Source organism: Gobius niger (assembly GCF_951799975.1).
Source record: "Gobius niger genome assembly, chromosome: 8".
In the NCBI taxonomy this organism is placed as follows: domain Eukaryota; kingdom Metazoa; phylum Chordata; class Actinopteri; order Gobiiformes; family Gobiidae; genus Gobius; species Gobius niger.
In genome coordinates, this window is record NC_136859.1 from 15,012,005 (window position 1) to 15,033,083 (window position 21,079).

The 21,079-nt window shown below is 41.8% G+C and overlaps 2 protein-coding genes across 4 annotated transcripts in view; one reads left to right on the top strand and one right to left on the bottom strand.

Annotated features, from left to right (window-relative positions):
• The window catches only part of itga8 (integrin, alpha 8), a 63,395-nt gene extending 55,506 nt beyond the window's left edge, over positions 1 to 7,889 (top strand). Inside the window, exons 25-30 of the mRNA XM_079562333.1 lie at positions 1,595 to 1,753; positions 3,408 to 3,524; positions 3,677 to 3,790; positions 5,369 to 5,470; positions 6,659 to 6,781; positions 6,843 to 7,889. Coding sequence (XP_079418459.1) covers positions 1,595 to 1,753; positions 3,408 to 3,524; positions 3,677 to 3,790; positions 5,369 to 5,470; positions 6,659 to 6,781; positions 6,843 to 6,932 — 705 coding nt within the window. The 3' untranslated portion in view covers positions 6,933 to 7,889. The remainder of the gene's footprint in view (positions 1 to 1,594; positions 1,754 to 3,407; positions 3,525 to 3,676; positions 3,791 to 5,368; positions 5,471 to 6,658; positions 6,782 to 6,842) is intronic.
• Positions 7,890 to 12,920: 5,031 nt separating this feature from the next.
• LOC306967162 (ataxin-1-like) lies at positions 12,921 to 20,772 on the bottom strand. Of its 3 annotated transcripts, none has more exons than XM_079562072.1 (3): positions 20,246 to 20,772; positions 15,475 to 17,467; positions 12,921 to 14,330 (listed from the first exon to the last, which is right to left on the bottom strand). In XM_079562072.1, exons 2-3 carry the CDS (start codon positions 17,245 to 17,247, stop codon positions 13,836 to 13,838), a joined length of 2,268 nt encoding a protein of 755 aa, XP_079418198.1. In that variant the 5' UTR covers positions 17,248 to 17,467; positions 20,246 to 20,772; the 3' UTR covers positions 12,921 to 13,835. The 3 variants fall into 3 exon arrangements, with proteins under 3 accessions (XP_079418198.1, XP_079418197.1, XP_079418199.1); XM_079562071.1 differs by having other exon boundaries at positions 20,141 to 20,772; XM_079562073.1 differs by lacking the exon at positions 20,246 to 20,772 and adding an exon at positions 19,019 to 19,391.
• Between the last annotated feature and the right edge of the window lie 307 nt (positions 20,773 to 21,079).

The window sequence follows — 21,079 nt, forward strand, 5'->3', positions numbered from 1 at the left end:
AACTTTTCCCAGTTGGCAGCTGCTTCTAGTTAGAGCTGACGCTGTTTTTGCACTCAGAGAATTCCTTGCCCCGCAGCATCGCGCTCATGTCCTGTTTGGAGGACTTGCCTTAACGTTAATGACTATGTCTAGAGTAAGTGTGTGCAGGCAGCGTGTAACAGAAGAGTGAGAACCCGCAAAGAGGATTTATTGAATTGATGGTTCATTTAAAGCCTCTCATTCTTTCATCCGCATTCTGAAGTGGGCTGATGAGCAGGTTGATGCTGGAGGCTTAGCCCGTCTCTCATTTCAGTCCCTGGTGGCGCAGGGCTGCATTAGGATCAGTTTAACCCCATCGCAGGTGGCTGGTGTCTTCATGCCGCAGTTATGATAACCCAATTGTTACCCAAGTCACTAGAGACCGAGCTAATAGGACAAAGAAAGGAGCGAAACTGACATCTCCATGTTTTGTCTGTCTGTCTTTCTCTACAGCTGCTTTTTTGTGGTGCCTGCAGTTAAATAGAGAAACCAAACCAAAACATAATTAAAATCAGTGTTATAGAGCCCTGCATATGATCATTTTCTCATGTTTGATTGTTTGAAGTGCCACCAATAAATCAAGACAAAACTAGGTCTGAACCAGAAGGTCTAACACTATGTAATTTTGCAGGATTTTTGTGGAGAGTATCAAAACTATACATTTTATTAAACAAGCAGTCGTAAAAAATGTCCTTTGGTGGAAATTTCCGAAATTTGGGTCGTTCCAGTAGAGTTTGGGAATGTGATGTCATATCGCTAAGCATCATGGGATTAGCAGAAATTATTAACTAATGGAGATTTTTAAAAGTTAAAATACTGGAGTTATTGTTCACATTAAAACACTTGGCCACCACAGTGAGTTAGATGGATTTACCAGCAGTAACTCAGCAGCTAATGGAGTCACGTTTTTTTCTCCATATTTATACTGTTTTTAGCTAATGTTAGTCAATGGAAAAAGTATGCTATCAGCTGCATTTTCCCAAACTCTATAAAAAGTCAATGAAACCCTTGTCAGATGTTTCATATTTATTTATTGGTGTATTTGGTCGGGACAGTGCATGTTAGTAAACACACAGGGGTCTCATGCATGCAAACACACCAAACCGGATTGTAGCCATAATTTCCATCCGTTGTCCTTCACAATCAAACATTCTCATTCATCATGGCCTATTGTACATGTTTGTTTAGTGGTAGGGGAAACCCGGAGGAAACCTATGCAGACACGGGGAGAACATGCAAACCCCGCACAGAAAGGCCTCGTCTAGGTGGAAATCGAACCCGGGACCTTCTAGCTGTGAAGCACAAGCGCTAACCACTGTGCTCCCGTGCCGCCCGGTGTGGATGGAGTTACCGTGGCGATGACCAGAACTCCTCATTTACTCTAAAGGAAAAAAAAAATTGACAAGGGCAAATGGAAACATTGTTTTTCTCATTGCTAGACCATAAGGTTTCCAAAAATATATAGTTTTCAATCTCTCCACGAAAATCCCACAACAGTGGAAATCTAAACTTAGTGAAGCGGACTAATAGGAGTAAAACTCATGTCATCTTTTCTTTTTGCCTTTCTTGTTTGCAGTTGCATAATTGGGGTCCCAGCAGTATTCGGGAGGCCGAGCTGCAGGTTGGCTGGCCGGCCCGTTTCCACGATGAGAACCTGCTGTATGCTATGGAGATTCAAACTGACGGAGCAATTAGCTGCCGGACAAATACCAGCCTCAACCCCCTCGGGCTGCAGGTAAAATAATGACTACATGCTCATGAAAAAACTCTTTTTTTTCAACACTCCTATCAGCAGCAGTTTGGAAAGTGTCTTGCTTATTAAATGTGGACTGGATTGAAAGCATCATATTATTATCCTCTGTTCGAATAACAGAAGTGCGCAGTCATTTTTCTCATTATATAAAGACATGTGACCACTAATTTACCTTTCCATTTTCGCTAAAACCACTCATTGATAGATATTTATTGTCTGCCTGGTGGTTTATCCATTTGTGGCTCATTGATTTTCCTTCTGCTGCCCAGGCCGGTGCCAGTACAATGATACAGCAATACAACAGCAGTAGTTTAGGACCATACAGTACATACATACCAGGATTATACTGTAAAGACATGACACACCCCAGGCATTCACTGTTTGAGCTCCTGCTAAACACTTTCGAGTATTAAAGACCTTATCTTAAATAGCTTATCTGGCAGTGTGTTACAATCCGAACACTCTGCTTCCTCCACCTGCCTTCATAATGCAAGAGAACTGACATGCCTGATTGTTAGTTCAGCTTCAGCTTTAAAGAAGAACTAAGTTACTTGTTTACCTTAATAAATCCTTTTCGTAGTCCCCCTGGGGGTAATACAAGTGTTAATGGGATGATTGGGGCGTCTTTCATCTCCCTCTGGTGTCTCTGGCCAAAACCACAATTGTAACTTTCCCTGCACCGTGTCTTTGGCGCAATATACACTAATAGAATCACGAAGAAGAAGCTAACAGGCTAACGGGCAAAGCTAACTGTGGGCTAGAGCCACTTAAACGGTATTTACAGCCACGTTTAAGTGAATCTCCATTGTGTATTTGGATGTATAATATCCCTCTCTCCCTTTGTCTTTTCTGTGAGCAATGACAGAAAAGTAATGAGTAAAAAACTGCAACATGCTACGACACCTGCAGTGGTGCTTATGGCCTCTAGGGGCATGAGTTACTTAGTTCTGCTTTAACAAGTCCAAATGAATCAGTAAAATAAGAGATGTAGGTTTTAATGTTTTACAAATGTATTAGATTAGATAGAATCACTTTGACCAATGAGCGAGCTTTTCAGAGAACCGGCCTGTTCGGTCCAATCAGGGATGAAAATGTTGAGGAGGCTTTTGAAATCCCTGTCTCTCTCCTCATTTTGCAATCTTACAAACTTTCACTTTAAAATCTGCTTCACAACTTAAAGGCCCTTTATCTGATTTTTTTGATTGCAATGAAAGAAGAAGCCACTACATTAAAATGACCTAACTTCCCTAACACATGTGTAGCATCCAAATTCATCACAGGGACAAGTTTAAGGGCAAATTTCACAACTTGCTTCAGACTTAAAATGGTACAAAAAAAAAAAAAAAAAACTGAAAGTTCATTAAATTGAAACAAATGTTTTATAATTAGAAGCAGTGTTTTTCCTACAAATGTTTGAGTTTACAATATAAGGAGGACAAAACAAATGTTCTATTTCTAGAAATAAAATCAGGTCTAGTGCCTTTAATGCTATATTGACTATTTAAATAGTAATGAGGTGTTTATTGTTTTTTGTTTTTTTTGTTATCAAATCAAAGTTTTGTATTGCCCTATAGCACAACATGAGTTTCCTCTCAGGGCTGCGCCAAACTAAAAGAATTGCATATTTTGTCCGTAGATCTCGTCTGTGCAGGACACACCTGAGCTTCTGGGTTTCCTGAGAAACACCAGCGCCCCCCACCATCGAAGCAGACGGTCCGCCTCCAGTGCCCACAGTTACACCGGAAAATCTCTGGTACGTGTTTCATTGAAAATGCTACTGTGTAAATAAACGAATCTAACTCAGAATTTATTCAAGTAAATGGTCTATGAAAGTCTAGACTGAAATCAACCATTAATAATACCTGCACCACAGTTTGAAAATCTAGTGTCTACTCTTTGCTTCAGAACTGCACAAACATCTCCTGCTTACGGATCCAGTGTGTGGTCGGGAGGCTGGACCGAGGACAGAGCGCTGTGGTCAAGGTCCGCTCCAGGATGTGGGCAGACACTTTCCTCCAGGTCAGTGTCTGCATTTAAAGGACTTAAATTGTGCCAAAAAATATATTATATTATTAAATTATTATTATTATACTATGGTCTGGGTGAATACTCGATTCTGATTGGCTGGAGGGTGTCTGTTAAAAAGTGATCATGTACACCTAGTCCGGCAACAGTTAAATCACGTTCAGACGGCATCTCTGGAATCGCCCATATATGGTCATTTTTTAAAACAGTTAAGGGGGAAAACAATTTTGAAAAAATCAAAACTTTGTCTAATTATTGAAAAACTACTGTAACAAATGCTGAATTATGAATATAGTTTCTACTTAATAAAGATACAAAGACATGGAGAGGAGCAAAGTGGTTCAACAGCCCATAAATACATGAATTGCTGGGTTGCAGGTGACATCACAGCATTCTAAAGGCCAATGCTATTGTATGGAGGAAAAAATATTTTGTTTTTGAGGAAATGTTTGGTCTTGTACAGAGAGATCATGGACCCAGTGATTGATTTTAATGATCATTTTTCTAATTCATACATTTTCTTTTGAGCTACGACTTGTGAAAGTGTAATGCTGTTAGTAGGAAAAACTGGCTCCTGCCCCCCGCTGGGCCCGATGACATCATCACATTCTAGAACCTGCAACCCAGCAATAACGGAGAATGCTAACTTCATGCTACATGTTAGCATCGGGCTAATGCTAACGATTACCTAGCGCTTGCTACAACTGCCGTTTTTCCACTTCTACTGAACAATCTGCTGTGAGAAAATATCCATATGGGCCCGATTTACATTTGACTTTATTTATGTGTGATAAATAAGTTCATATTCCACCAGAAAATGGCTAAAAAGAGGGAAAATTGTGTTTCTCTAAAGATTCTATTTTCCCCCTCGGCGAAGCCACGCCCCCTTCTATGACGAGATGCCGTCTGTATCTATATCACTCCACTGCAGCTGTTTCCATAGTAACGATAAACAATTGAGCTGGAACTAGCTTCAGGTAAAATAGATTAAAAAAGAGAAATAACTCCTCCCCGGGAAAAAAAAAAGCCCCATGAACAGTTTCAGTTTGTGGGACCATGGGACCATGGTATAAGTGGGATAATGCGCTCCAAGGTGTCCATTATCAGAAATAACAGAACTTAGTGGTATAGCAACCGTTCACGCCTCCGCCTCGTCCAGTTATTTCTGATAATGGACACCTCATCGTGCATTATCCGTGACATAAAAGATTTTCACCTAATAAGACTGCTTCGGGACTGTATATATTATGGTTTTTGCAAAGGATACTGTACTACCTAAATAAATGTAGCCTCTGCGATTTGCTAACTGCATCCATTCAACGTTTAATTTTGCCCCATCTCTTCCATGCCTCATTTTCTTGTTTGGACGACAAATGCTACAATTAACCACAATCCCCTCCATCTTTTCATATGCATTCAGAATTTGCACATATGAACAGTAGATCACTCATTCTCCAAACTATCTTTCAGTCCCGCATAACTAGGTCTTGGCCCCTTTGTGCACTCAATTAGACTTTGTAAATAACATGTGTTTTCAATGCAGCGTTTAACCACCAATTGTTGTGTTTACAGCGACATAATGACCCCTACATTCTCAACTCCACCGTGTCCTTCTTGGTCACTGCCATGCCTTACCGAGTCCAGCCCACCGCCCTGCCTCAGCACACTACCTCGGTGAGATCAGTGAGCGAAAAAGTAATACCTGTGCGCGCTGCCAGTGTGGTTTGGTGCCGATAGTTGTCAAAGATTTTTAACAAGCTTGTGGTTTAAAACTGAGGTGGTGAACATGGTTTAGTTTAAGGGACAGTGTGCAGAGACATTAAGGTCATAGAGACAGAGATGTACTGCACCAGATTATGGCTAAATATCTAGTTTGCTTCCGGAGTCCCTGGCATATTTATGTGATAGATTTTACTGTTAAAGTTTCATGTCCTTATGTAAATTTCCTGTCAGTGTGCTTATTGGACACTGACAGGAAGTGACGTAGATAGTTACAGAATCTACCATATATGGTCATGTTTGAAAACAGTTAAGGGGCAAAACAATTTGGAGTAAAATCTAAACTTTCTCTAATTATTCAAAAACAACTTTAACAAATGCTGAATTATGAATAGGCTATAGTTTTCTACTAAATAAAGATGCAAAGACATGGGGGGGAGGAAAGTGGTTCAACAGCCCATAAATACATGAATAACGGAGAATGCTAACATGATGCTTCATGCTAGCATCGTGCTAATGCTAACAGCTAGCTAGCATGAGCTACGGCTGCTGTTTTTTCACTTCTTCTGAACAATCTGCTGTGAGAAAATTTTCATGTGGGCCCGATTTACTCTTGACTTTATTTATGTGTTCATAAGTTCATATTCCACCAGAAAATGGCAAAAAAGAGTGAACAACTGTGTTTCCCAAAAGATTCTATTTTCCCCCTCGGCGAAGCCACGCCCCCTTAAACAATTTTAAACTGTTGCCATGTCAACCATGTTGTGTTAATGAGAAATGAGTGAGTCAAACTTTACCTCTATCTATGTCACTTCCTGACAGTAGCTTAAAATTTCAAATAAAGCTTCCCAATATGAAATTGCTGCTTCACTGAAATAAAATGATAATTGTTACTTACAACAGATGTGATCCATCTCAGTAAGTCATATTTACAGAAGCATTAGAACACATGCACTTCAACACAAAATTGTAAAGTATTTTCGTTTTTCACTGAATAGTGTCAAAAGAGGTTGTGTGGCACGGTTCGTTGAGTAATACATGACTTTTATGGAAGCAATTTCTTTCTATTTTGGATTTTCCCAATGTTTTTCCCCTCGCTCTGAATTTTCTCGAGCATAACTTATTCTTTGTCTTGGTGTCTAGATGGGGACTCACGTGCTCTGGGGCACTCCTGATGTGTCCTTTGCAGTTCCACTTTGGGTCATCATCCTTGCCATTTTGTTGGGGCTGCTCGTGCTTGCCATGCTAACGTTAGCCATGTGGAAGGTAAGCACCCTGGTTACTGTTTGATCCTCTTACATAAAAATAACCTTTGTCTTTTGTCTAGTGCGGTTTCTTCGACCGGGCGCGACCCCCAGCGGACGACAACGTCTCCGACCAGGAGCAGCTGACCTCTGACCACACGGGGGACGCCTAGAAAGCCCACACTTCTCACATCTGACGGACAATAGTTTGAGAAGAAAATGTGCACCTTCTGCGTAACTTAAATCGGATCTGTTGACGCTGAGCAGCAGGTCTTTGGGTTTGCGTGAGGTCCTCGAACAATCGGAGGGCTGTCTGCTGCACCGAGGAACAAAGTCTGGAAGACACAGAGAATGAGCACTCTTTCCTCCAGTCTGACCAGGCTGCAGGACTGAAGAAACAATGGGCTGTTGTGGAAACAAATCAAGACAGATTTTGACAGCATTTAAATCTAAAATGCGTGCGGAGTAGAGGGACGCAGTAACATTGAGGCACAACTGACTGTAGTGTGTGTGTAGGCACTGTGTACATGCGTATTTGTGTTCCCCTGTATTGAATTCTGCCTCTTCCTGATTCAATTTATCCTCATTTTCCCACCACACTAGACCCTACACACTAAGCAGAGGTGCAGCCACATGCGTAAACACAAAGGGCACAAAGCTGATGTATATTTATGAATGTATGTGCAATATTTGGGTGTTGATGTTGATACTGAAGCTTGTTTACACTGGCAAAATTTTAATGTTGTTTGTCCATATTTGTCTATGTATATACAGTGGAGTGATAAACTGGTGTTGTATTTGTGTTAATGGAGAACAGATGTCTTGATTTAAGCACCACCATGTAACGTTTGAAAGCAACAAAGTAAATTATTGTTCTTTTTTTTTAGCGAATGAATGAGTTTTATCTCCGGAAAAATTGTCTGTACAACACAAGTCCCGTCCAGCTCTAAGCCGATATCAAATGTCTACTTTATAAATCAACCAAGCAGCTAACAATCCAGACATAGTTCTTTCATATCAAAAGCACAACATATGAGGCGCTCTGGATCGGGACACTGTACGTTTTATCAGTGTGTTGTTAGACTGACTGTTTCCAGAGCCAAAACAAATTTGAAGGAAAGGCTTTTATGCTTGAGTCATATTGTGTTTTGTATTAAGTGTGAATAAAGTGTTTGAAAACGTGTGTCGACTTCTTTTCTTAACGGTTTATATATAATCGTACGGGTATTATGGTTCATTTTGTCAGTAGTTTATAGTCAGGGGTGGGTAGAGTAAAAAAGTACTGGGAGAAAATGTCTGATTTAATGTTTCAGTGGTGACATAGATTATGAAAAACAAAACAAGAAATAATGTGAAAATCGTAAATATTTTAAGACCACGAAATTATACAAAAAATAAATCATGAGGAATTAAGTAAACAAAATAAGAAATGTATTTTTTTACGTGTCACAATGAAGATTTACTCACATTGACACAAGTAAAAAGTACTGTATGAAAAAATAACTTCAGTACAGTTACTTAAGCACATGTACTTGAGTAAATGTAACTCAGTACTACCCACCTCGACTTAATATGTTTGTTCTCCCTACAGTTATTTCTGCATTTACTCAGTGCTTTATTTCCCCCTTGTGGCGTAGTTTGTAACATGCAGCTGCGTGATTGAAGAATAAACAGTGACCTCGCGTGGCAGGTGGATGCTACTACAGCTGTGATTCTCAACCTTGGGAAATAAAGGTTGATAGTTGTGTTGAGCCTGAGATCTGGTTTGAACAGCAATTATTAGCTGTGCTTTGGAAATAGTAAAACTGCGACACTTTTGTGAGCCTCATATAAGCACGACTTCCTCAATACAGCCACATCAAACAATGAAATCAAGTTTGCAATCTGTAAACCATTCTTAAAAATATACATTTATTTTAGAGGCTGGTCTGTACTCTTACTTTAGCAAAAGGGTAAAAAAAAAGGAACTTGTGCCATTGTGAGTAAATTGGCAAATCTTCATTTTTCGATGTGTGGAATAGATTATTTTGTGTTTTGTCACAATGATTCCTTTTTATTTATTTACATGGCATTTTGTTCAGAAAATATGATTATTTTTTTTTACATTAATTCATGTTTCGTTTCTTGATGTCACTGCTGAAACATGAATCAGACTTTTACGCACACTTACGCTCACACTATTCAAGTCAAATTTTCTCCAAGTAGGCCTACATTTTTTTGTAAATATTTGGGCCACTACTTTTTACATATACTTTCCATTATTATGTTACTCCGTGTTGGGGTGTAACTAGATACATGTATTTGGCATACTCATTTTGAGTAATTGTATTCTGGTAAAGTTACACTATCATTTGAGAGTATAATGTATCAAGGGAATACTGTACATCCCAGTAAATTCTAGCTCCACATTGCACAACATTATTAAGAAAGAACTTTTAATGTTGACCTGCTTTTCCTCCTAAAATAAAATAAAGATTTAAAACGCCTTAAGCCTCAGTTCATACAAACACTGCACATGTGTCACATGATGCTGGATCTGCTGCTTCATTTGCCAAGAGATTTAAAGAGTTAAAAATGTCCCTATGGGGACAATAAAGTAAACAAACAATTAATGGTAAGTGAGTTTATAACATATGCTCCATCAGGCTGCAACTAGTGATTATTTTGGTAATCGATTCACTTACCGTCTATTTTTACGATTAATTGATCAATTGCTTGGCTGTGAATGGTGTATGAATTTTTTTTTTTACTATTTAACTGTATTTTTTATCATATAAAACTAAAGTGGTGCCGCTTAAGGACATATTGATAGAGTAAACTTAAAGTGAGTGTTTTTGGAGGCTCTAAGTGCCAATTCTGCTTTCTGGTTGAGACACGGACCGATGTTTATGAACTTTTCAATGTACAAAACACTACTTGAAACTAACTTGAAAAACAAAGTAGGTTTCCATCAAAAATAAAAAACTTTTCATGTCATTTTTGCTCTATTTCCGTCTGTGTTTACTAGAAAACGATTAATCGAATAGTTGTCGATTCATCAATTAGTTGTTTCAGAGTTCCAACAATCGTAGTCTTCATTGTTGTAATTGTTAAGTATTCAAAGTATTCAGAATGCAGTACTCTGATTAGACGAATACATTACAAAACATTTTAAGGCAAGTATCTATTAACTACTAAATACAATTTCAAAGTATTCTCCTCAACACTGCTCTTACTTGAGTAAATATTTTGGCTCCTCTACCCTCTGGCAAGCTGTGTATATATACAATTATGTACATTCTTTTGCATAGTATATCTGTATTGTTGAGGAAATGGCCTGTGTAAAGATGTCCCTCAGGGTTGTGTGCTGTTTGTTACCCATGAAAAAACAACTCACTCCTCTTCTTTATACTCTTTATTGTAATATATTTGATCAAAACCGAACATCTGAAGAAAAGATTTAACAGTTTCTGACTAGTAAACCTCGACACCATCAAAATAAGGGAACGTCATTGATATTAACAACATACTGTACGTTACATGGTCAAACATACATGTATGTTCAGCTTTAGAATTGATTCATTTCCATCAAACTCCCCTGATGGGCTGAGCTGGTGAACGAAAACATTTGAGTGAAGCAACAGTTGGTCAAATTAACATTGATAACAAGTGAGAAATTCACTTCGATGATCTGTACATAATTTGTCTTCATCAGCCGTACAAACATTAGAATGGAAGACTTTGGCTATTTACAGATAACTGAGAGGTCGCCTCAGTGATGCTGTACAATAAACAAACCCCATTTCCCACATGTCAAAGTGCAAATCCGACGCTCACTGCCTTCAGAGTGGCCGTCTCCATATAACATTACTCAAAAGTCTAAATTTAGGTGATACAACTTTCACAACGCTGCTGTGTTTAACTGTTCTCATTCTTGTGTGTGCAAATTCTTCAAGCTCATCCAACTTCTTTCCCCTTTAACGCATTGTTTCGACTTTTTAAACAAACTCACGACAGAGAAAACACGTACTGCACTGATGAGGCATTGGTTTAACATCGTAACAACAACCTAAGAGCTAACAGGTGAACAGTCACTGGGCAGTGTTTAGCCTGAGCAGTCCCACACGAACAGGAGAACAGTCTGGTTCACAAGAAAACACCATTTTGGAGGAACATTTGTGATGATGATGATGATATATCTTTACATTGTGTGTTACAGAGGCCATGTTTTAAAGCAGAACTCTGTAACTTTTGGGGAAGGAATGCAATGGGTGTTGTGGAGTGAATGAGCCCCAGTGGCATCAATTCTTGCGATAAGGTAGAGTTGGGAAGAGGAATAGTTAATTAGTATACTGTCAAATATAGGCAAAAAAGCTGATGACAGAAGCTCAAATAGTAGAGCATGAGATAATCAGAAGGTTGGCTGCACAATCCCAGCTGTTACTGACTTTAACCTCCTTCCCTGTGCAAGAATTTGGTGCGTGAGTGACTGGTGCAAGGCCGTGGGAACCCAGGGTGCTGAGGGCGTTGCAGTTCCCCCTTGTGGGTTGTTTACGAACTCCAGGCAATATTAATATATAGGAAATATGCACAGAAAGTGTTTTTGGGGGTAAATTTTGTCCCTCCGCACCCCATAACTAAATTCTATCTTCCCACGGTTTTCAGTCGGTGGTAAACAGCGAGTCTACTCCATGAAGTGTGGGGAGTGCATTAGTAAATGGTCAATTGTTAAGACTTTCAGGCTCATTTTAAGCTTGGGAAGTACATTATTAAATCCAAGCCATTACCATGATTACAACAAGTTACCGAGTTCTGCTTTGGGTGAAAACGTTCCTGGACATTCATGACAGTGGATTCATAGTGCGATCAATACCTGACACATTGGAGTTTACTTGATTTCTGAATTGTGATGGAATGATTGAAGAAGTCACTGTTACACAAATAGTACATAAGCTACATAAGGATTAGAATATCTATACAAAACGCTGTACACTTCCAAACGATCACTGTACAATATCAACACCGGCTGGATAGTTTTCTCGACAATTTTTCACGGTTTCTCCCTGTCTTTCAAAAGTAGCTTTTCCCCTTTCATCAAAAAAATAAAAAATAATCGTTTGCCGAGTATGTGTGTATACATTCCCTGCCCTGGTTAAGATAATGCTTGTGTTGTGTGACTGAACCCGCAGAGGAGGACGCATTGAAACAGTCTAAAAAGAGCTGAGGAACAAGACATCGCTGACATCACTGCCATTTTATTAGAACCCTCCTCCTCCTCCTCCACCTCCACCACCGACGACGACGAGGACAAAGTGCTGCTGCTCGGAAAACACACACAAACACAGATGCACACTACTATTCCTGAGAATGAACTGTCGGGAGATTTTTGGCGCTACTCTACTTCGATAAAAAAAGACCTCAGTACAAAGTGGAACAAAAACGTCTCTAGCTGCAATAGGCATGAACTTGAGAAGGACGTGCCACTGTTGAGGATGTGGAGGTTGTAACTAAATATAAGGCTGTTCTCTGTAAATAAAGCATTCAAATGTGAACATGAACAACTACTGTTTTTGTATGAGGAGCTGTGTTTGCCAACCTTTGGATCCTCTGAGATTTGTAACCATAAAAATGGTTTAAAATAAGGAGTTAAAAAGACTAAAATAAGCAAGGCCGTGCGAACCCAGGGTGCTGAAGGTGCCGCAGCACGCCCTGGTGGATGGTTTGTGCAATTATTAATAAATAGGGAACAGAAAAGGAATTTTTGAGGGAAATCTCGTCCCTCAGCACCCACTTATCAGAACATGTTCCCACGGCTCTGAAAAAACATCTCAAATTGCTTCATATTTTTTGGAAGCAATACAAAAATAATGTTATAATTCTATTTTGTATGGATTTAGGATCGGGGCCAATCTATGGGGCATAAAATGATAAATGACCAGTTCAGTAAATTCGGTAATACTTTATTTTACACTACCTTGATACATTGTACCAAACTAAATTTAGTACAATGTAGTCTGCTCTGTAACCATGTGTAATAACATGTGTTACATACACAATGGAATAACATGTATTTGTACTTTGGAGGGACGTAACGTAACCCTTAGAGTTAGAGTCTCATGTCTTAGTACATTATGTACCACCAGAATACAAATACATATTATTCCATTGTGTATGTAACACACATGTTATTACAAGTTATAGTATAGAACATTACATTGTACTAAATGTGGCAGGTACAATGTAAGGCTGGTGTAAAATAAAGTGTTACCGTAAATTCAAATAGACAATAGAAAGGTTGGCTTAAGCGCACACAGCTAACGCTTCGTGAAGGTGTCACATGTCAATCTAAAACCTTTATTACTCTGTTTTAAGACCAAGGATATAGGGTGTTACATAACCGGCACTTTTTATTATTGGTGTAGCAAACTAACTAGTCTTTTACATTCATACCCAGTCCCAGTTCTTCACTTAATTTGTGGACAGATTAAAAGAAAGGGAAAGATAAAAGATACACAAGTAATATGTTTGAATGAGTGAGCCCTACTTTGTCCGTAGCTGTTCATACCTCTCATTTTGTGTTATTTCCTGACTAGTCTTGACTTCATACAACTAAGCAGAAACACGCACACACTAGACAGGCTGATCCCAAAGAGTGACTCACACGGGTAATGGGAAGGAATCGACAAATTCATATAAAAACGCAGCAGAGATCACCGGCTTCATGACTGTAGCATAAAGCAGTCCATAACCTCCACTCTTCATGAGCTAAACAAACTTGATAAAAGTATGGTTTCTTTGTTTCTTGACAGGACTGCATTGGTCGGCTGGTAGGCAAGGTTCAAATTATGACACACCACTCACGATAAGATACATAACTTCATAGCCTCTCCACAAAATCCACGCAAACATTCACGCTTCTTCCATTTCCCCATTGATTGCACTGATCTCGGGTATAATATCTCTATTAGCATCGTTCCATTATTCTTCACCATCTACTTTTGACTTTTGAGAAATAAAAGGTATGTCCGTAGTGTGTAAACGTCGTCTATTTTACAGTAGTCTGAAAGCAAGTGGTTGAAAAAAAGCAAAAAAAGATTTCAACAGCGTTCACTTCCTGCACTGGAGTGTCCCTCGATGCTGATTTTGACCTCCTGAGGGATAAAGGAGGGTTTGGGGAGAGTCAGAGGCGGTTCATCCTCTGCTTTCTCAGTTTGGTCCCGCTCCGGAGCTGACCAACGTCTTTTACGGACTACAGGCTTTTGTACCATCCCATGTTTGTCACTCTGAACCACTTCCTCCGCTCTTAAATCTCTGCTTTCTCTTGAAACCTTTCCGGGACTGTTCCTTGTGGTAGGTTCGGCGTTGGCACAGGCGTCGGGGAGGTCCATGCTCCTCAGTTTCGCGCCCAAAATGGGTCCGTCAGAGAACGAGCCGTTCCGGAGGCCACGGAGCGTGAGGGACACGCACACGTCGCCAACACACAGCTTGGCGCAGGACAGTTCAAACAGCTGCGTGGTCCGGTCCGGGCAGCAGGACGACCAGCCCTGGCCAAACACAAAGAAGGGATACTCCACCAGGACCTCCACACACACCTGGAGGACAAGAACAATGGTTAAAATGTGCAGATTTGAAGGCAGCAGTATAGATCGTTTCCTCTACATTTTCCCATTAGCCCCACTAATAAGGATAGACCTATGGAAAACACCCTTTTTACAGTGGCTCATTAAACACACTCAAATCAACCTTTCGCTATTTAACAGGGGTTCCCAAACTTTTCAGGCTGCAACCCCCAAATCACTCAACAAACAACTTTGAAGAATATAAATACAGCCGGGTACCATTAAGTTTCTGCTGTCAGACTGTACAATAAGACTGTGAAGTAACGCCGACTGTAACAAGTGAATTTCTCCTTTGTGAGATAAATAAAGGTTTATCTTATCTTATCTTATCTTATCTTTTTGATACCAATAGTGATTTATGATACCGGTGCCTAAATAAACAATATTTTATTTTATGTACATTATTCATTAACTAGAAGCATAAAACTGAAAGATAATCTTCAAGCATACCATCGAAGACTATTGTTTGACCAAAACCAGTAGTTTTTATTATTTAGGCTGGAACAACTAAGTAACTTTCTTTAGTGCTGAGTCGGGACAAACTTAAGTAGAACCTTAAATTTTTTCTGATTCCATACTGGTATCATTCGACAGTACCCAGCCCTACATATAATTAACTATGTACAGAGAGTCTTCAGCCTTCACATGCTTTTCAAATCAATGGCTTAACTAAGATCTGGGTAGTTTTACAACATATTCCTGGTTAATGAGAAATGGTGCATTGTCCACTGAGCTTGGATTTTTCCTTAATCTGAACCAAAATGGGAAACGGGGAAAATGGAAAAATGTGTTCAGTGGCATTGCTTTGGGTCATGTTTTTTTATTTACCACATAAGTCCCGATCCCGTACTGTACACCCAGGTGTATTTGCCCAGATTTCGAAATGATTCAATAGATATAACCTGTAAAGCCCTCATTTAGCTCCATAAGGAGAGCGCCTGACTTATAAGCTAGAGTTTGTCAGATCAATCCTCAAGCTCGTCTTTTTATTTGGGGTGGTTTGGTCTTTGACTAGGACTTAATTTATGAACCTGTGGAGACCCACTCCTCTACAGGAGCATGGACTTGTCAGCAAAACGATACAATATACGGAGCAGGCATAGCACAACCCTGTTACCTGTGCTTTTAGTTCTCCCACTGAAAACTGTATGACCACAGCATTAGGCGTTTGTCCACTGTCGATTCGCTCCACGGTGCTGGAGTCAATTTTGAGCTCACTGCTGATCTCAGCACTTTGGATAAAGTCCTCAGTCTTGAGGTCCTCCACGCGTTTCAGCTCCCCATCTGCCAGCTGAATGATGGAGCCCCTCATGAAAAAGGGAGGCAGGGGCACAGGGGAGGAGGGGGAGGAGATGGAGGGAGAGGCCTGGATGGACACAGGGGCAGGAGGTGGTGTGGGTGAGGGGACAGTGCTAACCGGTGGAGGAGCGGTGTTAACAGGTGGGGGGGCTGGCAGCACCGGAGCCTGCGTCACAGCAGGTACTGCGTGGTTTCCATCTGGTCCCAGCGCCTCACACTTGGACAGCGCTGTGGCCAAATAGGCGTGTGGCATGGCGGTGGAAATCTGCGGTGTAGTGGTGGCAGTCAGGGCACTCATGGCACGACTAACCTCCATCTCTGTGCCGTTGTTGGCGCTACTAACTGGGATGAGTAGGGACTGCCCGCTTGGTATGACGACATGCTGAGGGAGGGCGGCGTGGTAGCTGACGGCATGCTGGTTGGCACTGGTGATGTAGCCGATGATTGGGGGCTGAGCTGTGGAGTAGAGGTTTGCCGGCAGTTCTTCTGGGGGTAGGGTTGTTTGGATGACAGCGTGCGGATTGACAGATTTTGCCACCTCTGACGATGGCAGAGGAGTGAAAGAGGAAGTCCTGGCCATTGGTTTCCCGAGACAAATGCCTCCTTTCTCAGTCTGCATTATGGAGATCTGTTTGTGCTCAGGATCAGTGGCATGGTTGGGTTGAGCGACAAGCACTAGAGACGTCTGGAGTCCTGAAGAGTTTTGTCCATAGTCCGCAGGCAAGAGGATGTGTCTGGTTTCGTAGCTCTGGACCGGCTGGTGGTTCATTGGCTGACCACCAGCAACTTTAGACTGCTTAACCATTTCCAATTCACCATTCAGCACCGCCTTATTGTGACCTTCTAGCTTTTTTCCATCCGTATATTGGACGACTAGCTGAGAGGGGGCGAGGGTGAGGGTCTGGGGGAGGACATGGGTGTGTGGGTGGAGCTGGAGGTGCGCTGTGGGGGAAGTGACTGCGTTTCCACTGACGGTCAGGGGAGCTCGGCTGTCCAGGTGGATGTACTGGCTGGTGACTTGTGGGCTGCTGGATATAGATACTGGGGTCAGCTCACTGGGAGGGAGGCTCATCTGAAACTGCTGCTCTGCTTTGGCGTTTGAGATTATCGTGGTGTAGCCGTCCATAGGACGCTGCTGCCCGACAGAGCTGTTATGCATCGTGTTAGCATTGGTAGAAATAATATGCGAGGATATGTAGCCAGCGTAAGGCCCAGAGCTAATGAACTGGACATTGGGACCTAGGTGAGCCAGCTGAATGGCCCCAGTCTGTTGAGGGAGAGCCGCTGGGTAAACTGTTGGCAGGGAGGCCAGGGGGACGGCAGCTAGAGCCGTCGTTGAAGATACTGAGGAGGAAGGAGAGGCTGAGGAGGCAGAAGACACAGTGCATTTGGGGCTTTCAGCGTCTCTGGACTTGCACCGTTCACTCGCGACACTTGCCAGCCACGCCAGATTCTCCGTGTGCAGAGTCTCAGCGACGACTGCAGCCGGAGGCGTCGCCGCAGCCACAACAACCGGTCGATGCTCCAGCGCCAGGATCTCACGCTTCTTTGGCGGCAGGCATCCATTACTCCGCTCTTGGTTGGATTTCATTGTGCCAAAGGAGGTGAGGGACGTTGAGATCAAAAGCTCAGCTGACGTTAAAGAGTTTTCTCCTCTTCACTCACTGATATAGAGGTGGGTATGCTCACTGATGGACAGATGCAGTTTTAGAACTTGAAACAATGTAGTTATTCCAGCCCACAAAATGAGCTCTGGACTCTTCATGGGGAATCATTTGTGAAGTACCTTCCTCCACAATGACAACCGCAATCTGAAACAGAGAAAAATAGTACAATTGCTTTATTTGAACATTTATTTGAACATTCATACAAGAAAATGTGGTATTTCTTAACAAAAGTATAAACAATACAACCAATTATCTATGTAAACATTCAAACAAAGCATCCCTTTGTGTGACCACTAGATGACACCCTATTCTGCTTCTAACACGAGATGCAATGCATTGTTGTAACAAACGTGTTGGCCCATTTCTCAGTGTTTAATAAGTTGTGCAATATAAAGGTAAGAGCACTTTGGAGCTAAAACCAAAAATACATAAATGAGAAATTAATAATGTACACATTTGTATTTTCTAATTGTCAAAAATAAATCTATAATTTGTTATTATTGCAAAAACAGCAGAAAAGATTCACAAAATTGCATAGTGCAATATTATGCTCTCCAGTCTCACAGACAAATGAACTCATTGAACTAGCATGCTATATAGATATGGATATCTGTAGTTTTATGTTTGAGGTTAACATAGCTATATATAAGGTATCCAAGATCATTATCTAAATATCCAGCATAGACATAGCATATCTTATGTATATGTTCTGCTTGCATTCATGCAAATAAAATGTAAAATATGCTGAATACATTCTTGAACGTTCCCCTGTATCTGTTTGACTTGACATGTTTAGCTTCTGGTGACTAAACGTGAGTAGTTCATTAGCCAGAGGCACACTCTGTCTCTTCACTCATTCTTCACCAGATCCTTACCTAATCCACATGGAGAGCTGTGATCCTTATTGACAAAGCTATATTATCATAATATGAGAGAGTTCCCTACAGCTGCAGTTACACACGTTACATAATGTTACATGAGAAAAACAGAGGTCAACATTTGGTCAGTCAGATGCCCCATTGGATATGGTTTAGTCAAGGTCACTGTAATAGGACCTAACACCGCTTCATTTATGCCAATACGGCAACTGAGATCAATCAAAACAAGGAGATTTAAGACTGAACAGGTGTACAAGAATATTAATACAATGTAGCATAACACAAGGGAGTTGAAGGGGGCTAGGAGAGGGGGAAGAAGAGGGGGAGGATTGGGGGACAGTCGGAGTAAGATTTGAACTACAATAGGAGAAAACAGAGAACTGTTTCTCCTGACCCACATTGAGCAGAGCCTGCAGCATCCGAGCGCCATAGCCCCCTCCTCGCTGAGAGATCCCCGATCAGCAGCAGCAGCAACAACACAGCCGCTGCTACAGCCCTGGCTACGCTGTGCAGCAACCCCACCTCAGCCATATATTGTGTCTACACTGTAATGACATCACTTCTTCCGAGTACAACCTGGATGCGCAGTTCAAGCATTTCTAGTGGCAGGCTGTTTTTACGCTGTAATGCTACACAAGAGATGCTCTTAAAGGCAGCTTTCCTCATTTGACCTGGACAAACCCCTTCTGCCATAATATGAAATGACCACATATCTTACATAGCATAGCCTTGTTAAAATGACAGACATTATCAAGCACAACCCATATGTGTAAGTCAATAGTGGGCAATGATAGGATCTAGAAACATGACAACACACCCCCTCGCGTCCGTTTGCTGGTCGGAGATTGTCACCTCTGAGACACATCTTGCAGTGGAAAGAGACAGGCTCCTCTCTGTTCACGCTGATGCACACTGATGCTTTTCATCTGCCAATGATAGAGTCGGGCTTACATGTGCACCCCTTTCATACTCCCACACAAAAACCTGCACAGAAATAGGTCTGTGTGTGTGTTATCACGTATCCATTCAAGTCTCTAGGTGAGATGACCCCCAGCTGCGTGGCTCTATCCATAAGCAGACACCAATATTGGATCATCACATTAACAATTTTTCATCCGTGGTTGCAATAGCTTTGTATTCCTCTCTGATGTCACAACACCTTTACCAGGACAACCAAATCCTTTACTGGTTAAGCCATATTGCAACTGCGTTACGATGAAATTACTGTAGAAAAAAAGGGTCCACTCCGGGCTGTTGTCATGCTGGTATATCACATCCAGCTTCAGTCAAGGATACAGTCTAGAAACACTGCACAGCAAATGGCTAAATTTAGAAAACAAAAACTTCATTATCAATGTGAGCTCCGGCACTGAGCAGAAGGGGAGGTAGAGTCCATGCATACGCTTCCTCTATTCTCTATATGAACACTCTCTCAACTCAATCCTGTGACAAACATAGCTTCTTCAAGCACAGAGCAGATCAATACAGTACACTGCTTTCTCTATCACCAGAGAGAGCTGTTTTTACTGGCCTTTTCTCAGTACAAGATTAGTGCGTGTCCCTTTAAGAGGCGGATCAACCGTGTAGCAGACCCAAGCAGACAGTAAGAGCAGGCAGCGGGTGAAACCTGTTTGTCTTTACAATAATGACTCCAGAGTTCTGCATCACACACCGAAATCTCAAAGTGCATCCCCGAAGGTCCCGCTTTGCAAAACCCCACAGACGGAAAACACTTTTCTTTTTGTAGTTGAATCCTATGCAGCTGTGGCTTCCAGAAAGATGCTGTGTGACTGTTGCCCCGGGTGCTTCCGAATGACACCGAGAGTGGAGGAGAGAGAGTGTAGTAGCGGGGCAGAAAATACTACTATGCCACAAATCAAGCAGAAAAGATAAGACCCCCTCCTCCCCTCCTCCAGTAGGAGCACTAAGAATAGCTCACCAGTCTCTCCACAGCCACTGCTTGTAGTGCATGTCCAAGGATTCTTCCTGCCTCCCAGAGCGTGCATGAGTGCGTAATGTGTATGTGCTGGACGTGTCTCCTCACTCTCTTCCTGGATCTCTCCTTTGTGTTGCTCTCTAGTCCAGTGCCACTGTTGTTGCTACTGCACGTCTGCCTTGCGAGGGGGGTTCGGCTTTCCTTCTCCTGCAATGGGATGGTGGTGGAGGTCCCCCACTGGCTGAAGCTCACAGCACAAGTCCTGCGTGAAAGAGAGAGAGGGAGAGAGAGAGAGAGGGAGAGAGAGAGGCTGCTCCAATCGTGTGTTATGCAAGGCCACCAGACCGCCAGCTCCTTCTCTGCCTGGCTACTTTGCTCCGCTCGCTGGCTCTGCCTCCCTCCCCTCTCCTTCCTCTCAGTACTCCACTCACAGCTCCTCCCCCAAAGCCAGCCTCATCAGCCGCATCAGGTATTCATTCAAAAAAACACACTCTACTTGGCTCAGCGCCCAGACTACGCTCACACAGGGAGAGAGGAAAGGAGGGGGAGGGCGCAACAGACGAAGAACGCCGAGGGAGGGAGAGGAGCCAATTCTGGAGAGGGTTTGCTCAGAAATGCTGCATGTTGTGAATATCTGTGCGGGGTATTTACAGTCATATAAGTAGTGCATATGCATATGTATAATAAGAAAGGTCTACTATATAAGCAATGTGCACAAACCTCATCAAAGCTGGTTTAATTCACATTCACTTTCATGCTGTTGATCACAAAAGGCAAATCTGCTCCTAATCTGCCCATACAAGCTGCAGCCCTGCCATTACAACCACAGCCTTTCAAAACTAAAGTAACCATGAGTAAACCTGACACACTTTGCACTCTCGGAGATATCTCAAACAATTATCAACACCTTCACCTGGGGTTTTATGATACAGAACAGCACCT

Excerpts from the sequence above, each read along its gene's own strand:
- LOC306967162 (XM_079562072.1), bottom strand. The coding sequence starts at position 17,247 with ATGAAATCCAACCAAGAGCGGAGTAATGGATGCCTGCCGCCAAAGAAG. Across the intron at positions 14,331-15,474 it reads TGGGAGAACTAAAAGCACAG|GTGTGTGTGGAGGTCCTGGT; the intron begins GTAACAGGGTTG and ends CTTGTCCTCCAG.